This window comes from Anopheles stephensi, chromosome 3 (assembly GCF_013141755.1).
Source record: "Anopheles stephensi strain Indian chromosome 3, UCI_ANSTEP_V1.0, whole genome shotgun sequence".
In the NCBI taxonomy this organism is placed as follows: domain Eukaryota; kingdom Metazoa; phylum Arthropoda; class Insecta; order Diptera; family Culicidae; genus Anopheles; species Anopheles stephensi.
The window spans coordinates 47,632,900-47,653,658 of NC_050203.1; the positions used below are offsets into that span (position 1 = coordinate 47,632,900).

Sequence of the window (20,759 nt, forward strand, 5' to 3'; positions counted from 1 at the left end):
TAACCGTTCCTCTCAAAATCCTCCCATGCCGGATCACCAGCTCCATCTGGCACACATTAATCACTTTGTTTTCCACTTCGTAGCCGTATTGCCACACACCCAGACACAGTTACACCACAGACTAACCACCGTACACCCGCGAAGAACGCTCGCATTACATTTCGTTATTACTAATTTACAGGATTGGCTCGATCAACACTTACCCTATAGCAGTGCTGGCCTGTGGGAGTGCATGTGCATAGTGTCTCAGGTCTGAAATTTATGTTCTTTACGTTCTTACCACACCCCGTTGCCGGTAGCATTTCCCCCATTTTTACCACCTCCCAACCATTCATGCTCCGTTCCTTGTCCCCATTCGCCTGTCTAGAAGAAGATCGTGTGTGTTGCGAAATGATATGTTGCGCTTAAGCCCATTGCTCTAGCACCGAAATCCAATAAATGTTCATCGATAGTGTAGCAGTAGTTGCTCCGTTGCTCGGAACGGAATGAACGTATTGCCATGTGGATGACATCCTCATCAACGTCATCATCATCATTATCATCAACAGTGGTAGAAGTTGTGTTAGCAGAAAGGCGAGAGCTTTTCGGGAAGAGTACACACATTGTGCACATTGTGGCATTGATTTAGTGGCTTGCGATGTGGCGACCCCAGTTCGCACCATGTAATCTGATAGCAGGTCTAGGGGGCAGACATGCTGTCATTCCTGCCGGTTATTGATTGAACCAGTGAATGGTACTTTTCAGAAGAAGGCACTGAAAATCTGAGTCTTTGCTTCATCATTGCTTTGTCATGACAATGCACAACAATCTAGATGCAAAAGGGACGTCTGTGTGTTATGAAACCGGATAACTTGCTTGAATTTTAGGTTTTTTGATTTGTAATATCAACTTATTTGAATGGTAGTCTAATATAATATATTCAAATTACTTCTCAATTAATGTCGACAGTACGAATAGCTTTACCACACTGCTTAAATGACAGCCATTTTGAAAGGAAATCTAATTAATTTATCATTGCAATTGCAATCAAAGCTATTTTAACATTACCAATCTATTTACAATGTTCACCACGAGTGCATTTGCAAAGGTTACATAGTTTTGTTTAATGTTTAATTATTTTTCGAACATAAAACGGTTCCGTAATACCAGTTTTCGAGCACATTCGGACGTGTTTGTGTTGCATATTTGCATACAGGAGTAGCGTAGTGCATCGGTGAACATTTTGTGCCACCAAGCGAAAAGGTGGAAAATAAGTGGAAAGCCACTGATGTCAACAGAAAAGCTTGGGCCACAATTACAATCGAACGGAACCGAAATCGATTTAAAACTGAAGTTACACACGGTTGCAATCATATTTTCATTCCATATTACTGTGCTACCACCACTATCTCTACATATTTCGCTCTCGTTCTCTCTCTCTCTCTCTCTCTCTCTCTCTCGTTTTCTGTTTTTGCTGGTTTATTCTACGTTTTGCTCTGTCTGCTTGTGGTTCGTCCCTGACTCCAACCTCAACCCAATCGAACCCACCCCATCAATACGATATGCGTCAATGCGACATCCATACTGCAGGACTGGTGGGATGCCAAGCTGCCGGAGCAGGGCGTTTTCAGCTGTTTGAGCGTAATACCGAAGGTCTTGCTGGCCGGCGCCATTACACTAATGGACGAAGCATACTACAAGCTCGCCGTCTGGCTGAACGATAAAGGTAAACCCCGCCGTGTCGGCAGAAGAAGAGCTCGGGACGCGCCAATTTATACAATTTATTGCACCAACTATCGACAGAGAACTATCGGCTGCAGTCAAAGTACGAGAATCATCTCATCGCCAAGGTGGCCCTTTTCCAGTTTGTCAACAGCTTTCTTTCCCTCTTTTACATCGCCTTTTACCTGCGCGATCAGGACAAGCTGAAAGAGGTACGGGGGCTACCGAAAGGGGGGGGGGCAACGCTATTTTGTAACCTAATTTGTCGTACGTGCGAAAGCCTGTACGCTTGCTGAAAATATCCTTTTTTGCTCTCTATCTCTCTTTCTTTAAACGTTATTTATCTGGCTTGTGTCCCGTGCGGCTGGGAAAATCAAAATGGCTAATATGCATTCACCGGGCTGTGTCGTGTAACTTCGGTATGATAGCAACTGGCTGGTTTGCTGATATCGCGACAGATCATCGGCAATCTTCGCGAGTCCGCCTGGCCCTATCTGGTCGAGCAATGGCGCCTGGCGAAGCTGAGCTTCAAGATGTGGGGTGCGCTCAGTCCCACGCAGGAGCTCCCACCGAACATTGCGTCCTCCTCGTCCACCACCACCATCACCAGTACCGCTAGCAGTGCTTTGTCCGCCCCGTCATCCATCATGGGCGGTGCCGGCGATGGGAAGCAGCCGGATGAAGGCAAAAGTCCTTCCGAGTACTCGTCATCCTCCACCACACCGAAGCGATCGATCGGGCAGGCTGAAATTGAAAGCTCCCTGTACAAGGTAAGCACAGAAGAGGGATCAGCGGGTGATGAGTTAAAACTGTTTCTAGCCATAGAGCGAGCAAAACCGGGAGTTCGCCATCGATAGCCGTATTGACTCGAATGGGAAGTAGCGGAAGGAATTTAATTTGGAAAATGTGTGTCCCCACTCTAGAGCCCTCCTAACTGATTAGCTTTAAGTGCAATAATCACTTGGTAAACTTTTAATTAACTACACGCGTAATGTAACCTTTTCGCTTCCCAGTACGATGGAACGTTTTCCGACCATCTGGAAATGTTGGTTCAAATGGGGTACGTCGTGCTGTTTTCCGCCGCATTCCCACTCGCTGGGCTGTGCGCGTTGGCCAACAATCTGCTCGAGATTCGGTCCGACGCTTTCAAGCTCGCCCATGTCCACCAGGTAACATGATTTGCAACGCGGCACACCAATGCACCAATCGACACTAAACGAATTGTCTTTCGCTTGTGATTGTACGAAAAATAACCTTAGCGGCCATTTGGTCAACGGGTGGCGAATATCGGCACGTGGCAGAACGCGCTCGGAATGCTCGGACTGGCAGCTGTCATCGTAAACTGCGCGCTGATTGGACTGTCCGGCCAAGTGTCCCGCCTATGGCCCGGCCTAACATCCACCCAAACGGTCATTTTAATCGTGGCGCTCGAGCATGTGATGCTTGGATTACGATCGGCGTTGACGTGGCTGCTGCCCGAGCTACCGTCCTGGCTGGCGGCCGAGATCGCCCGGGCCGAACACTGTCGGCGCGAGATGCAGTGCAAAGGACCGTCGCCGCGTCAAACGCCACCATCGCCACCGTCCTCCACGTCCATCTCGCACCACGATCAGGACTTTAACAGCAATCAGGACATTTTCGACAAAACCGAGCAATCCGTTGGCAGGTAACGTTGACATGATAGAAACCCACTTTAACGGACGGAAATGGCCATCCCAGTCTCAACTCACGATGCTACGCTTTTCAATGTTTCCCACAAGATTCCACATATCTCCTAGTCACGACAATAACCCGGAAAGCGAACTGGAGCGGGCCGCCGCCAAACTGGACAACCTCTCCATTCATCCGGTTCAATCCCCAGTAGCGCAACAAATGCGCCAAGATATGCAGCAACAGCAGCATCAGCAGCAGCCACAACCACAACAGCACAAAAACTCTCAAAGCAGCTGCGATAATATGGACATCTTTGCCATGGACACGCGTGACGTTTCGCCAGATTCGCCGATCTCCCAGGTAGTAGATCGTGTTCCCCGGGCGGGGACCCACTTTCGCCGCATTGCGTTTTCTTTTTTCTTCCCTTTTCTTTGTCGCTCCAAATCTCACTCTAACTGGCTCACCCGTTTTGTAACAATCTCTCTGCTGCTACTCGACACGTTCTTCACGTGGAAGAATTTGTTCTTCTTTCCATTGATTTCCTTGCAATGATGAGAATGTACGATCGTATGCTTATGGTAGCAGCAAAGGAACATGAGTCCAAAGAAAGAGTTGCTTTCTTAAACTATCTTGTAATTATGCCAAATTTATACTTTAAGCTCTTAAACCTAAACTCTTGTATAGTTGAAGTTTTAATTTAATAAGATAACTATTTAATGATTTTGCTGTTTTCACTAATAATTATATAAATATTTAGGACTAATGTTCCTTTGCTGCGATCTTGCTAAAGGAGGAGACGCTAAAAATCTGTACATAGAACCATTGTACCGTGCTCTCGACCAGTCTCGTGAGAAAACGGCTCCTCCGGCAAAGCATCCACGATTATCCACGTTTGCTTCAGACTTTTGGGCAAAACCTGTCCCAAAATCTTCCTTCTCCTAAGTACAAGCTGCTTCCCACCTTTACTCATACATATAACCTCTTTGTACTGTATTTTTATGCCTCTTCCTCTTGTTTTCCTAAAACGTTTGGCAAATCAAACGCGTTGCTGCTCCTTCACAAACGCCATTTCCATTTACAACGATATCGCTCATGTCGACGACGATTTTAATCCTGAATTCTAATTACGAAACGAAACCCCCGTTCCTCCCTAGACAAGCACAGTATTATTACGACCTCTTCAAGATTCTCCTCTTAGTGGTCAATCTGCACAAACCGTTGCATTAGAATCGTCACAAACGAATTCAGGGTATGATATCTACTTTCTTCCTTCTTACTACTATCATTTACCAACTGTTGTTTGTTTGTTTGTTTGTTTGTGCGTTGCTCTCGTTCCAATGTGTTCCATTACCTGTATTTGTTGTTTGCATTTAATTTCGATATCATCAAGGTGTGTGTGTTTGTGTTCCTTTCATCAACATTTTTGTCCAGGAGAACATATTCATGTCAAGAGTTCGATACGTGTTCTTAAGTTCTCGTTAACTCGCTACCGTGTTGCTGTGTTGCCGCTTAATGCATGTTGCATACTCTTCGGTTTATTTGTTTCAATCACCGTTTTAAAATATTATGACTAAATGTGCTACATATCTACATGTTCCGTTTGTTCGTTTTCTCCGTTCCGCACGTTTAGCACTTTTGTTAAACCTTAAGTTTCTGTGTAACCAATGAAGATTGGTTTTAAACCCAGCTCGCAATTCCGTACTTCGCCGTGCAGGGAACACGCACCACGGAGAGTGATTTGGAGCGATTGGAGGGATCGGATAGGTGAAAAGGGGAATTGAAACAGAACCAAAAATTACCCAACAAGCATGACAGGCATGTGCAACCCAAATCACTCACGTCCGTCAAGGTTTGTCGCTTGTTTCAGTGCTTGTTCCAGCCCGAGGCTTAAACATCAACACCCTTGCTCAATTTTATAATCAAGAAAATCTTTGCTAAGTTTTTTGCACAAATCAGAATATGTGATTCGTATCGCTTTTTTACTGCATTAACAATGCTTTGCGAAAATTGGAGCAAGTGTACGATAAGGGCAAGTGAGCCACCAAGCATACATACATAGAATATTTCGTACCTTTGACTAAACCTAAAATGCCGTATTTATCTGTCAGCATTTGTCCATTTGTATCACCTTTTTTATGGTGAGTAGCAACATTGGGTGTAAACTTATATTATTTCAGAAAAACCAAATAACCTGAAAAAACACCTAGAAAAAGTATGTGTTACATTGCAAAGCTCATACAAAAGGACATTAATTTGTAGGGACAAACCAGAGACAAAAAAATATTCTTTTGTTGTAAAATTATCTTTTGTTGTTAAGCTATCAAAAGCGTAAATATTGTTGCTCAGAATTGTTGCATCCCTATCGATTCTGCTGTGATACAGAATCAGAATTAGTGGATTAGGTCCCAAAACCGGAGGCCAGTGACCAAAATGGAAATAGCAGAACGATCCGTAACCGAAAAGAGAGAGTACTTACTTACTTATCCGACGCTACAACCGCTTCACGGTCTATCCTCGATATCGCTCACGGTCCAGCGCCGTCGTCTGCCTATCCATTGTCCCTGCTATTCTGGCTGACCGCCTCCTCTATCCGTATAGGCGGTCTAAAAGGACTGTACGGAATGGGTCGTCCGGTGTCATTCTCATGAAGTGATCAACTCACCGGAGCCTGGCGAGTCAATCCACTTAAAGATGGTGAGATCGTCATACAGCTAGTAGAGCTTGTCCTTGTAGCGGCTATATGGTTGTAGGCGTGTGTGAGTACTGGGACTATAAATGTTCTGTTCGTCCGTCGCGACAGATATTTAGAATGATGTCTATTGCAAACCAATCATGTCTATGTCATCAGCGTATGTCAGGACCTGGATTGCCAGGATCACGAATGGCTCTATCTAGCGGCAGATGAAACCGAAAAGAGCACTTTGGTGACATGAATCGCTCAGTAATACTAAGTTTCTTCAAAAAATCATGAAGCACAAGAAATCAACTCCTTTTGCCAGTTTGGACCTAAGTTCTGGTCATAAACATGACCTAGTGAAATGCATGATTTTCATTTGTTTTTTTTTATGAAACTCTTTGATCTCTTCTAGATGTCTTGTTTCAAAACACAACAAATAGACGAAGAAAGAAGTTACAGAATGAACGTTGCTTAACGTGGTACACTTGCCCCAATTTTCGCTTATTGAAAATCTCTTAAAACTGCTTAAGGAATTTCGTGTTTGTCTCATTTTAATGTTTTTGCTCTTTTTTGCGTGATATTATTTGCTAAATATTTCATAAAACATTGTTCAATATTTGTATGTATGCAAAGCACTCGGTCCGCATTGTATGCTTCCAGAAGATTCAGCCAATGTTTTCCATTTGCCGCCATGTTTTTTGCCAAAATATATATGTAGAGTGTTTGTCTCATAGTAGCAAAAGTAAACGCTCGAAAGCGAACTTCTCTAAACAACTGGGAAAGCCAATCTTCGTAGCAGCATTGTTTTTTTGTTTTCTCCACCGAAGTTGACCGAACAAGCTGAAACACACGTGTATTTCTCGATCTCTATTTCTTTTTTTCCCCGTTTTTTACCATTTAAATGTTTTGGTCCGACCAAAAATCCGTCTCCATGCAATATTTCTTTTACTACTACTACTACTACTTCTACTACTACTACTACTACTACTACTACTACTACCGTACAAATAGTGCATGTCTAAAGCAGCCAAGCATTAAGCTCGCCGACATACCGCCCTACCGAGGACAAGCGATGAAGCACAGCTGTAGTATTTACGATAAGCGAAGCATCAACCTTGGGTACGGTTTGTTTTGACCTACAGATATCCCTTCCTGTCGTAGTGATCCGTGTTGGACGACGAACCTTGTTCTTCGGTTATCATTTCTACTCTCGCTTTTTGTGTGATTGGACTTTTTCAATTTTTTCGTTCGTTTTTGTACGTGTATCTGTCTTTAAACCAATTAATCCTACTACACTTTTTCTGTTATGCTTTACCAAAATTTGAATTTACTACTTAAATTAAAAAAATCTTCACTACTTTTTCTACTTCTTCTTGTCAAGTTTTACGCATTCTTCTAATAATTCAAAGCTTAGCTTTTCAATCTGGCAATTAATATTTCGTCTATTTAAACACTTTTCCCTCAACGCCTAGAATGTAGTAGTCCTGTTAGAGTAACACACAAACGTTAAACAAAACACCTACTCCTTTCCAACTGGTAGTGATGGTGTCTTCAACCTCCTCGGGGTTCAATGGCTTAACGCTGATGTTTCGCTTTCCGTTTTTCCCACCATGACAGTGAAATTTCGCAGAGCCCTCGGGTTGCGTCGAAACCGATCCAGATTCCAGAAATTCCACCGTTCCGCAAGCAGGCCCACTCCACGATGCACTCGCCCGTCAACCAGAGCCCGCAGAATCCCGCGCACATGTCGTCCGCCAATCCTTCGCCGCCGCGGATCGCCGAAATTCCACCGTTCCGGCCGCGCAACCGCTCCAAGGAATGGATGCCCAACATCGAGGTGGGTCGACTGAAGGTCAGTGCTTACGCGTTCCAAGGCCAGTCGTTTGCTAATTGTGTGAATTTCTGTTCTTTTATTGTCCGTTTCTTTCCCTACATTCCCCTACATCCGCCTCCCCCCTTCATTCATCTTTCCCCAACACACTATTACTTTCACTCTCGAACATCACTCATCGCTGCAATGAATTCCTTCCTTTCGGGTGCAATTACACCAACCAAAAACGTTCAAAATTATCCATTCCGATCCGGTGGATTTGTCCGCGTTAATCGCCCAAACTCAATCGGGGGTGTTATTGGATTTTCATTTGCTGCCTTTTCGTCCTTCATGGCTTTTATTATTCGGTTTTGTTTTAATTTTGCAACTATTCTCATGATCTTCATCTCGATCGATCGATGCTTTTGTCCTGCCCGATCCTTCAACACTGCAACCGTCGGGAAATGGCATGGGACGAATGTCCTGCGTCCCGTCCTCCTCTCCCTCACATTCCTCCCTCTCGTCATCATTTTCTTGCATACATACATTGCGTATGTCTGTTTGCGTGTGTGCGTATGTCTATCACTCGCATCGGCAATATCGTAGCACACCGAGCACCATCTCACGATTGGCCCTAGCGGAGGAGCCGAATGGGCAAAACGCTTGAAGGCAGCCGATCCTTCCATCATTCACAGAAGTACCGACTGTATTGTAGCGAAGGTTGGTAGAAGTACTACTTGCGCCACTCACCAAGGGTAGCCATCACCCGTACCGCCACCCCACACCCCACCAGCCCACCTCACCCCCCGTTTCACACTCAATGAGGGCCCCCTCGTTTTCTAGCAACACTCGATTCGTGCCAGCCACTGCCAGCCACTGCGTTTACCACGTTGCGCGTTGCATGATGAACGCATGGACGAAAGCACAACTATCACGAACTATCACGATTCGCAACTCCTCGGTCCTCGCCGGTTTTCAATTTTAAACGTCAGTCGCACACACAACACACCGAAAGGTCACCAAGCGTTTCGGGTAGTGGAAAGTTTTGCTTTCTCAACGATGCGCTGGAAGCTGTTTCGTTGTTTAGCTGTTTCGTTGTTTGCTGTTTCTTCTTTTTAATTACCAAATTGGCCGGGCTTCCTTTGAAGCGAGGGCGACATTGCAACTGTTTCACAATGTCAACAAGTTTTGATAATTTCATACAAAATGGAGAACACACCACATTGGACCAAAGCTATCATCATCAGCACATTTTGAAACAGTCGGATGCACAAAAACCAACTTTCTGGGATACCGCTTTTCCTAGATTTACAACCTTGCTTTTGTTATTCGGGACAATTCGTTCGTACCATCACGCTGTATCGGGAATGTTCTGTAGTCTGCCAATACCCATGTCTTTTTAATTATCCATGTTCCCTCTGTGTCTATAAGAACGCATGATTTGCTGTATCAACATACTACTCCACCACAGATCTTGTCAATCCCACGTTATAATCTGTTTGTTGTCTGTCCATGAGTGTTGTTCCAAAAATGTCTAGCCTCACGTATCTACAAACAAAACCACGCGATGTAGCTTATGGAGATTTTTCAGAATATACAGATAATTATCAGCATACGAAAATCTGTTTTCCTACGATAAGTTCAAACCTCCTAAGAAAGTCCTGTTTTAAAGCTCAACTGGACAACGTTTTTGATTGTGGAAAATTTAAGATTTTTGTATTAATGACGTATGCATAAAAAATAGACTGATTTTAGTTTTTTTTTAAATGGGGAGATTTGTTTGCTCCCCGTACGCAGGGCTTTCTACTTTGCTAGTCATGTCACAGAAGACCTTTCGAGATTGTAGTGCCAGGGAGTGAGAAGAAGATTTGTTCGTAGTATGATTATAGTTGAATCTTTCTAATGCAGCAGAAACTTGAGAAGCCTCATAAGCTAAATTTTTGGTGTTTTCCGTGGTTAAACTTTGTTCCAAAGTCGAGAGCATCCGTCTAAATGGTGAAAGATATATTGGATAAGATGGACATCATTGGACATCATCGTCAATGACTGAGACGAAGCCGAGAAATCTTGCGATTCACACTCTCAGCAGCGTCCAATATAATTTTATGGTTCTACCTTCATCAGAGGACCATAACCTTTCCTTTGGTGTCCAATATAGAGTGAAAATTGATTGTTGATAAGGATCGAAAAGAGGTGAACATTTTCAAACATTTTCTTTTAAAGATAGTCAAGGCTTTAAAGCCACTCGAAAACGTGTAGCAAAATGTTTGTAGAATGCATATAGGAGATAGACATCGAACTGCTGGAGGTTTATTGGCATCGTCATGTAAAGTTAGTTTTTTATGCATACGTTATTGTCGTAATCGACAATGTACCGTTAATCTCGATAATCTTTGTAATTCGATCGACTCTCTCCGATGCTGCGTTTACTTGGAAATCATCAAACTCCTTAAATATATTATGATAAAGATGTTATTCTATTAGTAATTTCCAGTCTTTGGGTTTTGTTTTTTTTTCACACACGAGAAAAATTACTTCGCATTAGCGGCTTACTATAAGCATATACAATTATGTTCAATAAATGTTTATTTTAAAAAAAAAATCTTATTCAAAAAATGCATTACTTCTCACGTTTGCATAATCTCTTAAAAACATTCTTAACGGACGTTAGGTATTTGTAATTGTATTACAAGTACTGCAAACCCTTTAAGGTAATTTAAATTCTTAAAAAACTACGTGAATGTTTCATGCAGTGTTCTTGAACAAAGTTGTATAATGCTTATTTTCTTAAAACTCATCAAGCTAAATAAGTATTTAAATGGTCACTAAATATTTTAATTAAAGCTCGCAATAACTATCTTTTCAACCTAATGTTTCGATCTGATTGTAACTCATATCCGTATCAACCAAAAATCGATCTGTCTCATGCCTCGTTCAACTCGCTCTCCACAACTTACCCTACCCCGTATCGGTGTCTATTTATACGTATTGTGACTCGTAAACGTGTTTTGGTAAACCAACAAAGCTGCTGCTGTTTTTTTTTTTTCTTTGTTGTTCCGTATGTGCTAATGCCGTCACCGATTCCGCTAGATTCTGCATTTCATTGTACGTTTATAATCGCTGTCTGCCGCTGCAAGCCTCTACCGAATCGGAGGGACATGCATGTGCATCGTGCACTCACCTTGCGTACATTTATAATTACAGCAGCAGGAACTTGCTACCGGTTCGGATTCGGAGTTGCTCAAACCAGCACCGTCCTGGACAAACGTGGCAATCAAGGCCGGTGAACAGCAGGCAGGCACAAGCAACAGTGCCCCCTCGGTAAAAGCGCCAACCGAAGAAGAGGCCAAAGGTAAGCATCCTTCAAACAGTCAGCCAGCGAAAAGGCGTGTGAAATAAATGTTGATCTTTTTCTCGTTCCTTCCAGCGGCTGAGCTTGCCGCCAAAAAGTCGCGTCTGAAACAGAGCCTAGTGAAACGGGCACGATCCGTGGCCATTTTCTCGCTCAAACTAAAGGAACAGCGAGCAAAACGAGCGGAAAAAATGGCGCTTGAAGCACTGGTTCGTATATACTGCTCGCGGTGGCAACCCCGTCCAAATGTTTACCGATTTCTGTCCTTTTACCCCACAGGAAGCTTTACCGGCCCCACCACCGGGCGGCGAACTGTCCCTGATACCGATCGAGCAGCTCATCCAAGTGGACGATGTACTAAGCCAACGAAACCATGGTAGCGGGTCCGGTCACAACAATGGCCATTCGTAAGCTGGCAACCGCCGGCCTGCCCGCGTACTGTACAAAAAACTACATACCTTGAAGATATCCATGTTCCCGATTCTTGGCCTTGCCACCCCCCCCATATGCTAATACCGCGCATGCAGCAGACTACTTTCTCTTTCCGATAGTATTAGGAAGGCGCTGCAGCTAGTGCAGCACATCCTGTTAGTGTACGGCCCTTGTTCGGTCACGATGTACAATTATCGGGTTTAGTTCGACGTCTAACAGTGTTAAGCACAAATCTACACATCAATTCACCCTGTTTACCCTGAGCGAGCGGCGATGAAGGACTGGGAAGGACACAACCGTGTGGCAAGCGCTTACCGAGCAATATTGTACCGAGCTTGTTGAAGCTGCTTTACGAAAATCGCGACAGTTCGGTAGCTCAATAAGTGTAACGCTTTTTTATGTTAGATGACAATATCGGCAACCGCACGTTTAGTTTTGGGGTGCTTTTAATCGCTTCTGATAAAGTACAACAACACAATGCTGGAGAAAGAAACTTAGACTTGTGGCTTAGAGGTTTTTGTGTCCCACGGTAAGCAAGCTTATCCGTTTGTTGCATTACAATCCGTAACCGTGTGCTGCCGTTCGGTTTGCTAGCATAGTCTATTTATTGGAGTTGCAGTCGGCTACCTTTATTTACAGGACATTTTACGGGGTATACGCTTAAAGTGGGAAAAAGGGGAAGGTTGTCTACGGAGCAGAAAGAAGCATTCAATCAATTCAATGTTGCGCATTAAGTACATTTACGCTTAAACGCGGCTAAAGCTTTAGTGCTAGCATTAGGTTCAATTAGACAGACCGTGGTGCGACAACTGTGTCAGCAAACATTACTTACAAAAGTAGAGACGAGCGTTCGTCGTTGCGGGTCGTTTTTCAGTACAAAAGAGCAGATACAGAGACAGAAACGAAGAAACAGCAATCCGTCTTGTCAATTACGAAACGATGCATACCCGTCCATCGGGCGGGATCGATTTTACCAGGCGCATTCAATAAAATGTGGGGCCGCTTTTACAAACGCCCACCCAGCAATCCACCCACAGGCAAACAAACAAATCATACAAAACAGAATAGAGAAACATAGAGGATATACATATTGGTCGTAAAATGCCAACTCACTTAACTATTGACAGCGGATATCAAAATTTCAATTGCATCGAATCAAATCAAAAAGAAATGCCATGTACTTTGGGAGAAGCCTACTTTTAAACCGTGATTCAACGTGCTTGGCAGCCACCATCCGCGGCACTTTACCGCCGCTCTATATCCACTCTTGGGCCACAACAGCCAAACGCTCTAGCTAGTATTCCTCTCGTTCAACTAGCGCTTACTGCTACTACTACTCACTGCACACTATCGTTCTCTAACTTTCAACCGGCTGCACATGCAAGCAAACAAATCAAAACTAACTAAAACACGCTACCGAATCGGACAAATTCTAAAGTTCTGCTAAACAAACTAAACTTAGCTGTAAAATAATATCCGAGCGAAATGCGGCGTTTGTACAGTTAAACCATACCACACACACGGCTGTTTCTGTTGCGCTGTGTTGAGTAAACGCATAAGAGAGTCTGATCGAGCGGGAATTTACTCCCGGAATTTAAAGAAACCCCCCTTAAGCCTGGTAAAAGCACAATGAGCACATGGGTATGGGTTGTTTTGGCATGTAGCTTGCGCTGAAAAGGCAAATCGAGTGGCGAGGATCTCGGATCGAAGTATCATTAGCAATGGGTGCAACCGAATCAGTCAACTACTATTAGCTTTGAGTGGGTTTTGTTTTGAGCTTGTTAGTACGTAAAGTTTGCTTGTGATGAAAGCGAGCGACTCGAAAGATGGCGATCAAGCTGTACAAAGCGGGGGAAAAAAACGATCACTTGACAGCAGCAATTTGACGATTTTCTAGTTGGATGCGCTAGGGAGGCTATGGGCTGAACCGTGCTAGACACAACTGAAATCAATAAAATAATAACAAAACAGTGATCTTACACCATGTTAATGTTTCATGAAACAGTAACCGGATCGTGTGGCGTTTTATTTGCGCATCAACCGTACCGCTTTTAATTCTAGCTCCGACCGATTCGCACCATTCGTCACGCGGCAGTTACATTAAGCAGCACATCATAAATTCACACGTTTCCCTTGGCGGACTGGAGCTCGGTCGCAACGGCATGGATACGGTGACCTAAGCCCCGTACTGCGAGGTAAGCATTTTTCCGGTGTTCGGTTGGTCCTACCGACCGACTCATGGTAAAACCTTGCCTTACTTCGGTGGACGCATTTTTGCGCTGGTAATCTAAACGAAGGCGCAAAATCCGCACGTCAAAGTGAGGCCGTAATAAAAACGACGGCCCGGCATCCACAGCATCTCAGGCCCAGTAGTACCCTCGAAATGTGCGCAGTTTACAACGGTTTCTATTTAAGCGTAGCGTACTACTGGGAGAAGGACACAAGGGTGCTGGCCGTGTTACGAATGATGCTTGCTCGTGAGCATTACGGCCAGCGGGCAACCGATGTGTAGCGCATGCGTATACGACTTCTTCGAAGTTGTACGTAATTAACAAACAATTAAAGGAACACGGTGACTGCAGCAGAAAGCACACGGCCGCGAGAAACGTACAGCCGTGCCGTGGAAAAGGACGGGGAAAGCATAAAATGTCAGCTAGCTAAGCTAAGCTACATGTCACCACCAGCTCTGGGTCCCCGATCAACACACCCGGAAAGGCAGGGACAGTCGTCAAAATGCGAGAGCCATGTGTGATCGTACAGCACACACGAGCAAACCCCCCCCCCCCCCTTTTTTTTTCGCTGTCCATCATATTTAATGTAGAGCATGGGCATGGACAAAATTTCACAGCTTCCAACGGGTCCGGCGGGCACGGCGGGCAATCCGAACAGCGCAGTGGCCATCCGGCTAACATCTCATATAAATCAAAAACATAATTAATTTAATCGCCATAACATTTTAAGACGATAACAACACAAGGATTTTAATTACTCCACAACCGGCGCTCGGTTCGGTGGCGCTGGGTGCTCCTCTGTGCACGGGTGCAGGCATCATTACCGAGCGTTCTTTGAGGGGTTGGCTTGGATGGGTGCGAGGCGAAGATGGCGGTCATTCCGTAATATTGTAGCAGCACGCAGATGCTGGAAAAAGCGACAGACACAGCGAGTGAGCTCTCCCAGCACGAACGTCATGCTCGCGCGACACATAATTTGTGGTAATCATAAAGTCATGCCATACTCTACGCCCTGTCCATTGCGTCTGCCTATCGCCACCATAACCGAGACTTACATCCTCATTCACAGTGCGACAAGTGTTCGCCACCGTTATCCGGGCGCACCAGGGAAAAGCGTTTTCATCTCACGACAGCGTAGCGACACTGGCCACAGGATGTCATTCGAATAGCTCGGAAAATGTGCAGCGTGCCAGTAACGTCTTCCGTTCCGGGTTCAGTCCCGGATCGAATCACAGACCTAGATGAATGGGACAAAAATGTCTTCACCTATCTAAGATGGTTTAGTGTGCTGATAGCATTAAGCTGTGTTGGGTAAATGGGTGCAGCACCAAGGATAAGTAAGTACCGTTGCACTTTATTGTCACTGGTGTTCCAGATGTTTCCTATTCCTGTACGATTTATGTAGCTACTGTTCCGGTCATTCCGTTGTATAGTGTATTTGACTGCGGTCTGCTTCAATCTAAGTTTCTTTTTTGGTTTTGTTTTAGCCAATAGCCAACTTAAGATGACACTAGTTGATAACCACTGTACATCACACATCTCAATAAATTTTGCATCTAGTTCTGCTTTCTTGATCCCTGAGATCATGCCTGTCCCCACTACGAGGGGACGGTCTAGGTGGGATTTGAACTCCGATCCTCTACCGTGTCAAAACCGGCGTCGCGTTCTACCGTCAGCAGAACCTCAATACATCAACTAATTTACCAATGCTTTAAAAGTTTTTAAGGGTAAAAATTTCATCCAGGGACAAATCAATGAGATCAATGTTTTTGGTCCAGTTTTATACAAAACTCAGCTTACTTCATTTTAGATTGTTTGCAGGTTTTAGTTATAATGTTTGATCGGGATGTGCTAGTTATCAGTGACCAAGAATTATTTTTGCCTGAGAAAACTTGGACAGACATAACTCTTGTACAAGGTAAGCATGTTGCAGAAGAGATTTTACACTCACTTGGGGTGAGTTGGCATAACAACAGCACATTTTTGGGTTTTAGCTGTAGGAAAGCAACGGCCTGTTTTGAATTTTCTAATATCTTACATCCCGGATGTTTAGGCTGCAACATCCACGTCACCGCTTCATTTCAATTTCTGTATCTACTCTATCCGTATCCGAAGCTTAAAAAGATTTTACGGGCCAAGTCGTCCGTTGCCAGTTTAAAAGCATGTCACGGAGGACAAGGATACCGGAGGCGGGCAAGTGTAATTCACTGCAGAATTGTGAGCTCATCGTACATAAAGTCGTCGTCTTTGTACCCTTGGCCTCTCTTCCTTCCCATAGAGTTCTTTTCCTTTAATGTTCTATCCTGTCAAACTCTGTCAAGTGATGTTTTAAGATTCTTAATTTCTTTTCCAAAACATCACACTTTTTTTAAGCACAAAATTGGTTTTATTTTACAATAATATTTGCATTAATAGGTCACTTTGAACATCGTGACAGGTATCCTTCCATGCAGTGTTTACGCTGTAGTTTTCTAATGAATTTAATTAATTTGAAGGAAAAAGGTCAGAAGGACTATATTTTTATGAAGACCAGTTATACTAGCTGATAGAGGAAGGTCACTCTAGCTTCATGAAAGGAATCATCCCATATTTTATTTTAATCTACTTAATCGATCTTACGTATCTAACATATCTAACTAACTAACCTAAATTATCTTATTTTAAACAAGGCAATATTTGCAAAATGTACATTTTCAAATCTCCTGCCCAATCATCAACGAACAACGTCTGAATCATCCTAAAATTGGATGAGAGACATTTATGTTTAAGGTTATCCAGATTTTGTTGGATCTGATCCCTGACAAGAAGTGTTCCAGCTTCCTTGTGAAGCTGTGCTGTGCGGTATCTTTGGTAAAAATTTGTTTTGTATTCGCTGTCCAACAAGCATTCTCCTGCTGGAGCATGACCCCCAGATGTGTGATCCATATACCATGTAGAATTGCAGGTAGTATAACTTACTTGTACAGGATGAGTTTGCTTTCTATTGTAAGAGTGGACTGAATAGACTGAGTATAGAAGACTGCGCGTTTTAGATTTAAGGTTTTCAATACGAGCTTTGAATGTAAGGTGGCTATCTAGTGTAATGCCGAGATACCGCACGGTAGGGGACTTGTCGACAAAGTACGCTTTCTTCCTTCCTTGGCACTACAACCTCGAGAGGTCTCGCCATTTCTGGCTTTCTGTGACTTCAATTACCCGTAGCAAAGTTGTCAGTCCTGCGTACGAGAAGGCGGTCTGGATGGGATTTTAACCCCGGTTCTGCCGTGTGAAGACCGGCCCCGTTATCGCCTCGGCTACCGGACCGCCCCGCTTCAGTAAGGTAGAACAATGGCCTGCGTATCTTCCAGTCGTTTAAATATTTTAAATATTCATCAACGCTTTTTTGCAGTCCAGAATGGAGCCTTGCATAGACCGAAGAGCTATGCAATATGGCAGTATCGTCTGCGCAAAGAGAAAGTTGCGCCCGTTGATTTAGGGATGGAACATCAGTAGTGTAACTATTTTATAGAAGAGGTCCCAAGACGCTCCCCTGAGGAACACCTGCACTGTTACTGTAGGGCTCTGATCGAATTGAGCCCAAATGAACTGCTGACGTACGGTCGCAAAGGTAGCTTTGATTGATTTTTAAAATGTACATTGGAATACCTTGTTCTTTCAATTTGTGCAGAAGCCCATGATGCCATACGTCATCAAAAGCTTTTGTAATGTCTAAAAGTGTTATGGCAGTGGACCAGCCACGTATTTTGCCCTGGGTTTATAATGTTAATCATACGTTGCAGTTGATGAGACGTAGAGTGACCTTTCCTGAAACCAAATTGAACTTCAGTCAGGGTGTTATTCTCAGAGCAATGGTCTTCCATTCTTGCAGGAATAATGCGCTCCAGGATTTTGCTGAGAACGCACAGTAAGGAGATAGGCCTACAACTGGAAGCCATGCCATGGGATCTTTCCCAGGTTTCCTGATAGGAGCTGGGAAATATAATCAGATGTTGGTCGGCAGACGTTGAAAAAGCCATCCGGCCCCGGTGCCTTGAAGGAAACGCTGTATTTGATTATCCTATGCATTTCACTTCGTGAGGTCCTGTTTATGACTAAAGCAGGGTCAGAGTGGAAATTGATTTCACCAATACTATTCAGTACAATGTTTCCATGCGTACTGGTCATTGTATCACTGATGTTATGCGAGCTAGCAAACACATTGGCTAATAAGGATACTTTTTCTTGTGGGGTAAAGCAAATAATGGGATTACCTTCCACAGGAGGAATGGGTTTGGGCTTAGTGCGCAGGATTTTAGCCATACGCCAGAAGGGTTGGGAATTTTCGGGAAGATTCTTTGCCATCTCGGAGAATCGTTGGTTATTGTGTAACCTAAGCCTATCTTCGATAAGTTTAGCCACTTGACGGAAAGCGGAATAGAAGCCCCTATCTCCTGTCCTTTGGTAATGCCTACGAAGCATGTTCTGTTTTGGGAGATTAGATCTTTTGTTTCACGGTCAAGCTGGATGAGTTTTGTACTTATTTCAACGCGACGAACGCACGAACATACCGCGTTGTTTAGACAGGCTTCGAGAAACATCCTAGTACTAGTAGAAGCAAAAGAATTAAAATTTTATCCTATTTGTTTGGCAATGACTGGAATTCCATCCCATTTGCTTCTGCTCGTGGAAGCGATCGTAAATAGATTAGAATCATTAGTTAATGAAATAGCTCACGTTGAACATACACAACACAGCCAAATGAATTTGGCCATAACATTCGAAAGCAATCATAGCACAATCATTATAGTGTTCCCATGTTCTCCAAATACCTATATCCCGTCTAATTTCACTAAAAACACACAACGCCCGATCGGTGGTGATCTGAATTTCTAATCAACCTCATCAAAACGACAAATTCAAGACAATTTGTCTAAAGTCTTTTTCTACTTCCTTTCCCTTCTTCTCTAACCTAAAACCTCGGGTCGTTTAAAGGATGTCCATCTCAAACCTATCAACGCGTGCGTAATCATTTGATTGGTCTTATGTGTTTCGCTAGCGATAAACGGAAAGATTGTAATCGTTCGCCGAGGTTGATTTGAATTTTGGCACATTCACAGCGAACCGTTCACAGGGCACTTTCTCTGCCCACACGGCCAATCACGCCCCCCCCCCCCCCGCTCATCCCCTCGCAAGGGCTCCCGTTCCCGGCACGAACGGGCGGCAGTGATCCAATCCATCTGTCACCACGGTGAATCATCGGTTCCGTTCCGAAAGCGTCAAACGGTACGGCACAGCGGTACGATGATGGCAAATTTATAGTAGCGATTAACCCGTCTTCTTCTTCAGTGCTTGCCGGATGACACGGTTGACACTGGTCACCAATCGGGACCACCAGTGGGGGCAGTTGCAGAGGGACGGTTGCAGAGCCGGGATAGAAGATCAGCCAGCAGAGCTAAGCCGTGAGTGTTGTATGTCCGTCGCTAACGAATCAAAACATGCCATATCCACAACCAGCTAATTTATGTCTCTGGCCCATCTTCGGCGTAGGATAGGGTGGAGTGGATCGTGCGCAGAAAAAAAAAACATCCCTACCACCCCCAATGCTTGTGTCAATCGCGGTGCACTCATTTCTACGGATCGGTTTTTGAAAAGCAAATCTCATTTATTCACACCCGTTTCCACCGTGTGCCGCGTCGGAATTGCGTTTCCGTCTCCAGCGGGCATGAAACGCGTCAGCAAAGTTGCCAAATTGAAGCGAATGTAGCGAGTGGGGGAAAACAGAAAGGAACAGAACCTATCCCAGAGAGTGGTGCTGATATTTGCATAAAATTCCACTTCTCCGCAGATTGAGCTTTTGAGGCGGCGGTTGAGCATTGCAGGAGAAAGCTCTGTTTTTGCATCGTTCGGTGGCTTCTGAACAACTGAACGACTGTTATCAGCACCGGGTACAATTCTATTCCCAAACCCGACAGTTGATTGAATGATCGTTACAGATTTCGGAATCAACCAATGTCTCGGAAGCATTCCACAGCTGAAGCAGCGATTCGCTTGTAGAAAGGGAAGAGCACGAGCACGGAATAATTTGTCACCTTCTGTTAAATATGTGTTATTTATTCAAATTGAATTTGACTTCTCGCGAGCACCTTTCCAACCGCGTCAAACACCTTCAGAAAACCACAGCCCCCGACAGCATCTCAACAACGCAAACATTGTATGGTGATCACACGGGATCACCGATAAGTACGATCGAAATGGCTAATATTTTAATTTGAAAATAGTTTCGTTAATATTTATCTATTATTTATGACAGGCCGGGGTGCCCGTGGGCGATACGATACGATCGCGAGCAAAAGCGGAAGACCGAAAGACGGAGCTGTGGAACGGGTGGGCACGTCCCTGATCGGCATTCGGAGGCGCACTCAAAGACGCCCAAATTTGAATGGAAATGGTCCACAGCAACATGACACAACGATCGCGGACCACCATCCACCGCACAGATCGAACTCGTTAAAGTCGTTGGTTCCGGGCGAGCAAACGATCTTCGCACCGTAGCCCTCCACCAAACCCGACAGGGTTTGAACGATCCCTGCGATCGGATCGGCTGCTCGCATATTACACCCATTGCTGGACCGTGCTGCTGGGCGGTATTGCAGCGTGCGTTATTGTAGCACGATATTTCGGGTTTCGTTACGAGCATAAATCTCTCAATTTATGATGCTCGCCGTGTGTGTTTGCTGGCGTGGATCGCGTCAGAAAGGTGCGATGTGCTGCCATCGTAAAACTGACATTGGGCGGTCAATCGACGATCGCCGGCGTTGATCTGGTGCGGAGTTTTGCATACCTTCTCTTACCTACCACAGCCAAAGCGCGGACGGTTCATGGGTGGACGCTTCCGGACCCGCGGGGGGAAAATCCAATTCGACG

The 20,759-nt window shown here is 44.4% G+C and overlaps 1 protein-coding gene across 6 annotated transcripts in view; it reads left to right on the forward strand.

Annotated features, from left to right (window-relative positions):
- LOC118513215 (anoctamin-8) overlaps positions 1 to 13,633 on the forward strand; it is a 29,071-nt gene extending 15,438 nt beyond the window's left edge. Inside the window, exons 11-24 of one of the 6 annotated variants that reach the window (XM_036058730.1) lie at positions 182 to 250; positions 1,570 to 1,705; positions 1,783 to 1,913; positions 2,130 to 2,471; positions 2,715 to 2,870; positions 2,961 to 3,367; positions 3,462 to 3,714; positions 4,509 to 4,603; positions 7,043 to 7,150; positions 7,649 to 7,868; positions 8,448 to 8,561; positions 11,046 to 11,193; positions 11,269 to 11,402; positions 11,473 to 13,633. In XM_036058730.1, coding sequence (XP_035914623.1) covers positions 182 to 250; positions 1,570 to 1,705; positions 1,783 to 1,913; positions 2,130 to 2,471; positions 2,715 to 2,870; positions 2,961 to 3,367; positions 3,462 to 3,714; positions 4,509 to 4,603; positions 7,043 to 7,150; positions 7,649 to 7,868; positions 8,448 to 8,561; positions 11,046 to 11,193; positions 11,269 to 11,402; positions 11,473 to 11,604 — 2,445 coding nt within the window. In that variant the 3' untranslated portion in view covers positions 11,605 to 13,633. Of the gene's footprint in view, positions 1 to 181; positions 251 to 1,569; positions 1,706 to 1,782; positions 1,914 to 2,129; positions 2,472 to 2,714; positions 2,871 to 2,960; positions 3,368 to 3,461; positions 3,715 to 4,508; positions 4,604 to 7,042; positions 7,151 to 7,648; positions 7,884 to 8,447; positions 8,562 to 11,045; positions 11,194 to 11,268; positions 11,403 to 11,472 lie in introns of all 6 variants that reach the window. The other 5 variants (XM_036058729.1, XM_036058733.1, XM_036058734.1 and 2 more) reach the window with 5 other exon arrangements.
- The last annotated feature ends 7,126 nt before the right edge of the window (positions 13,634 to 20,759 follow it).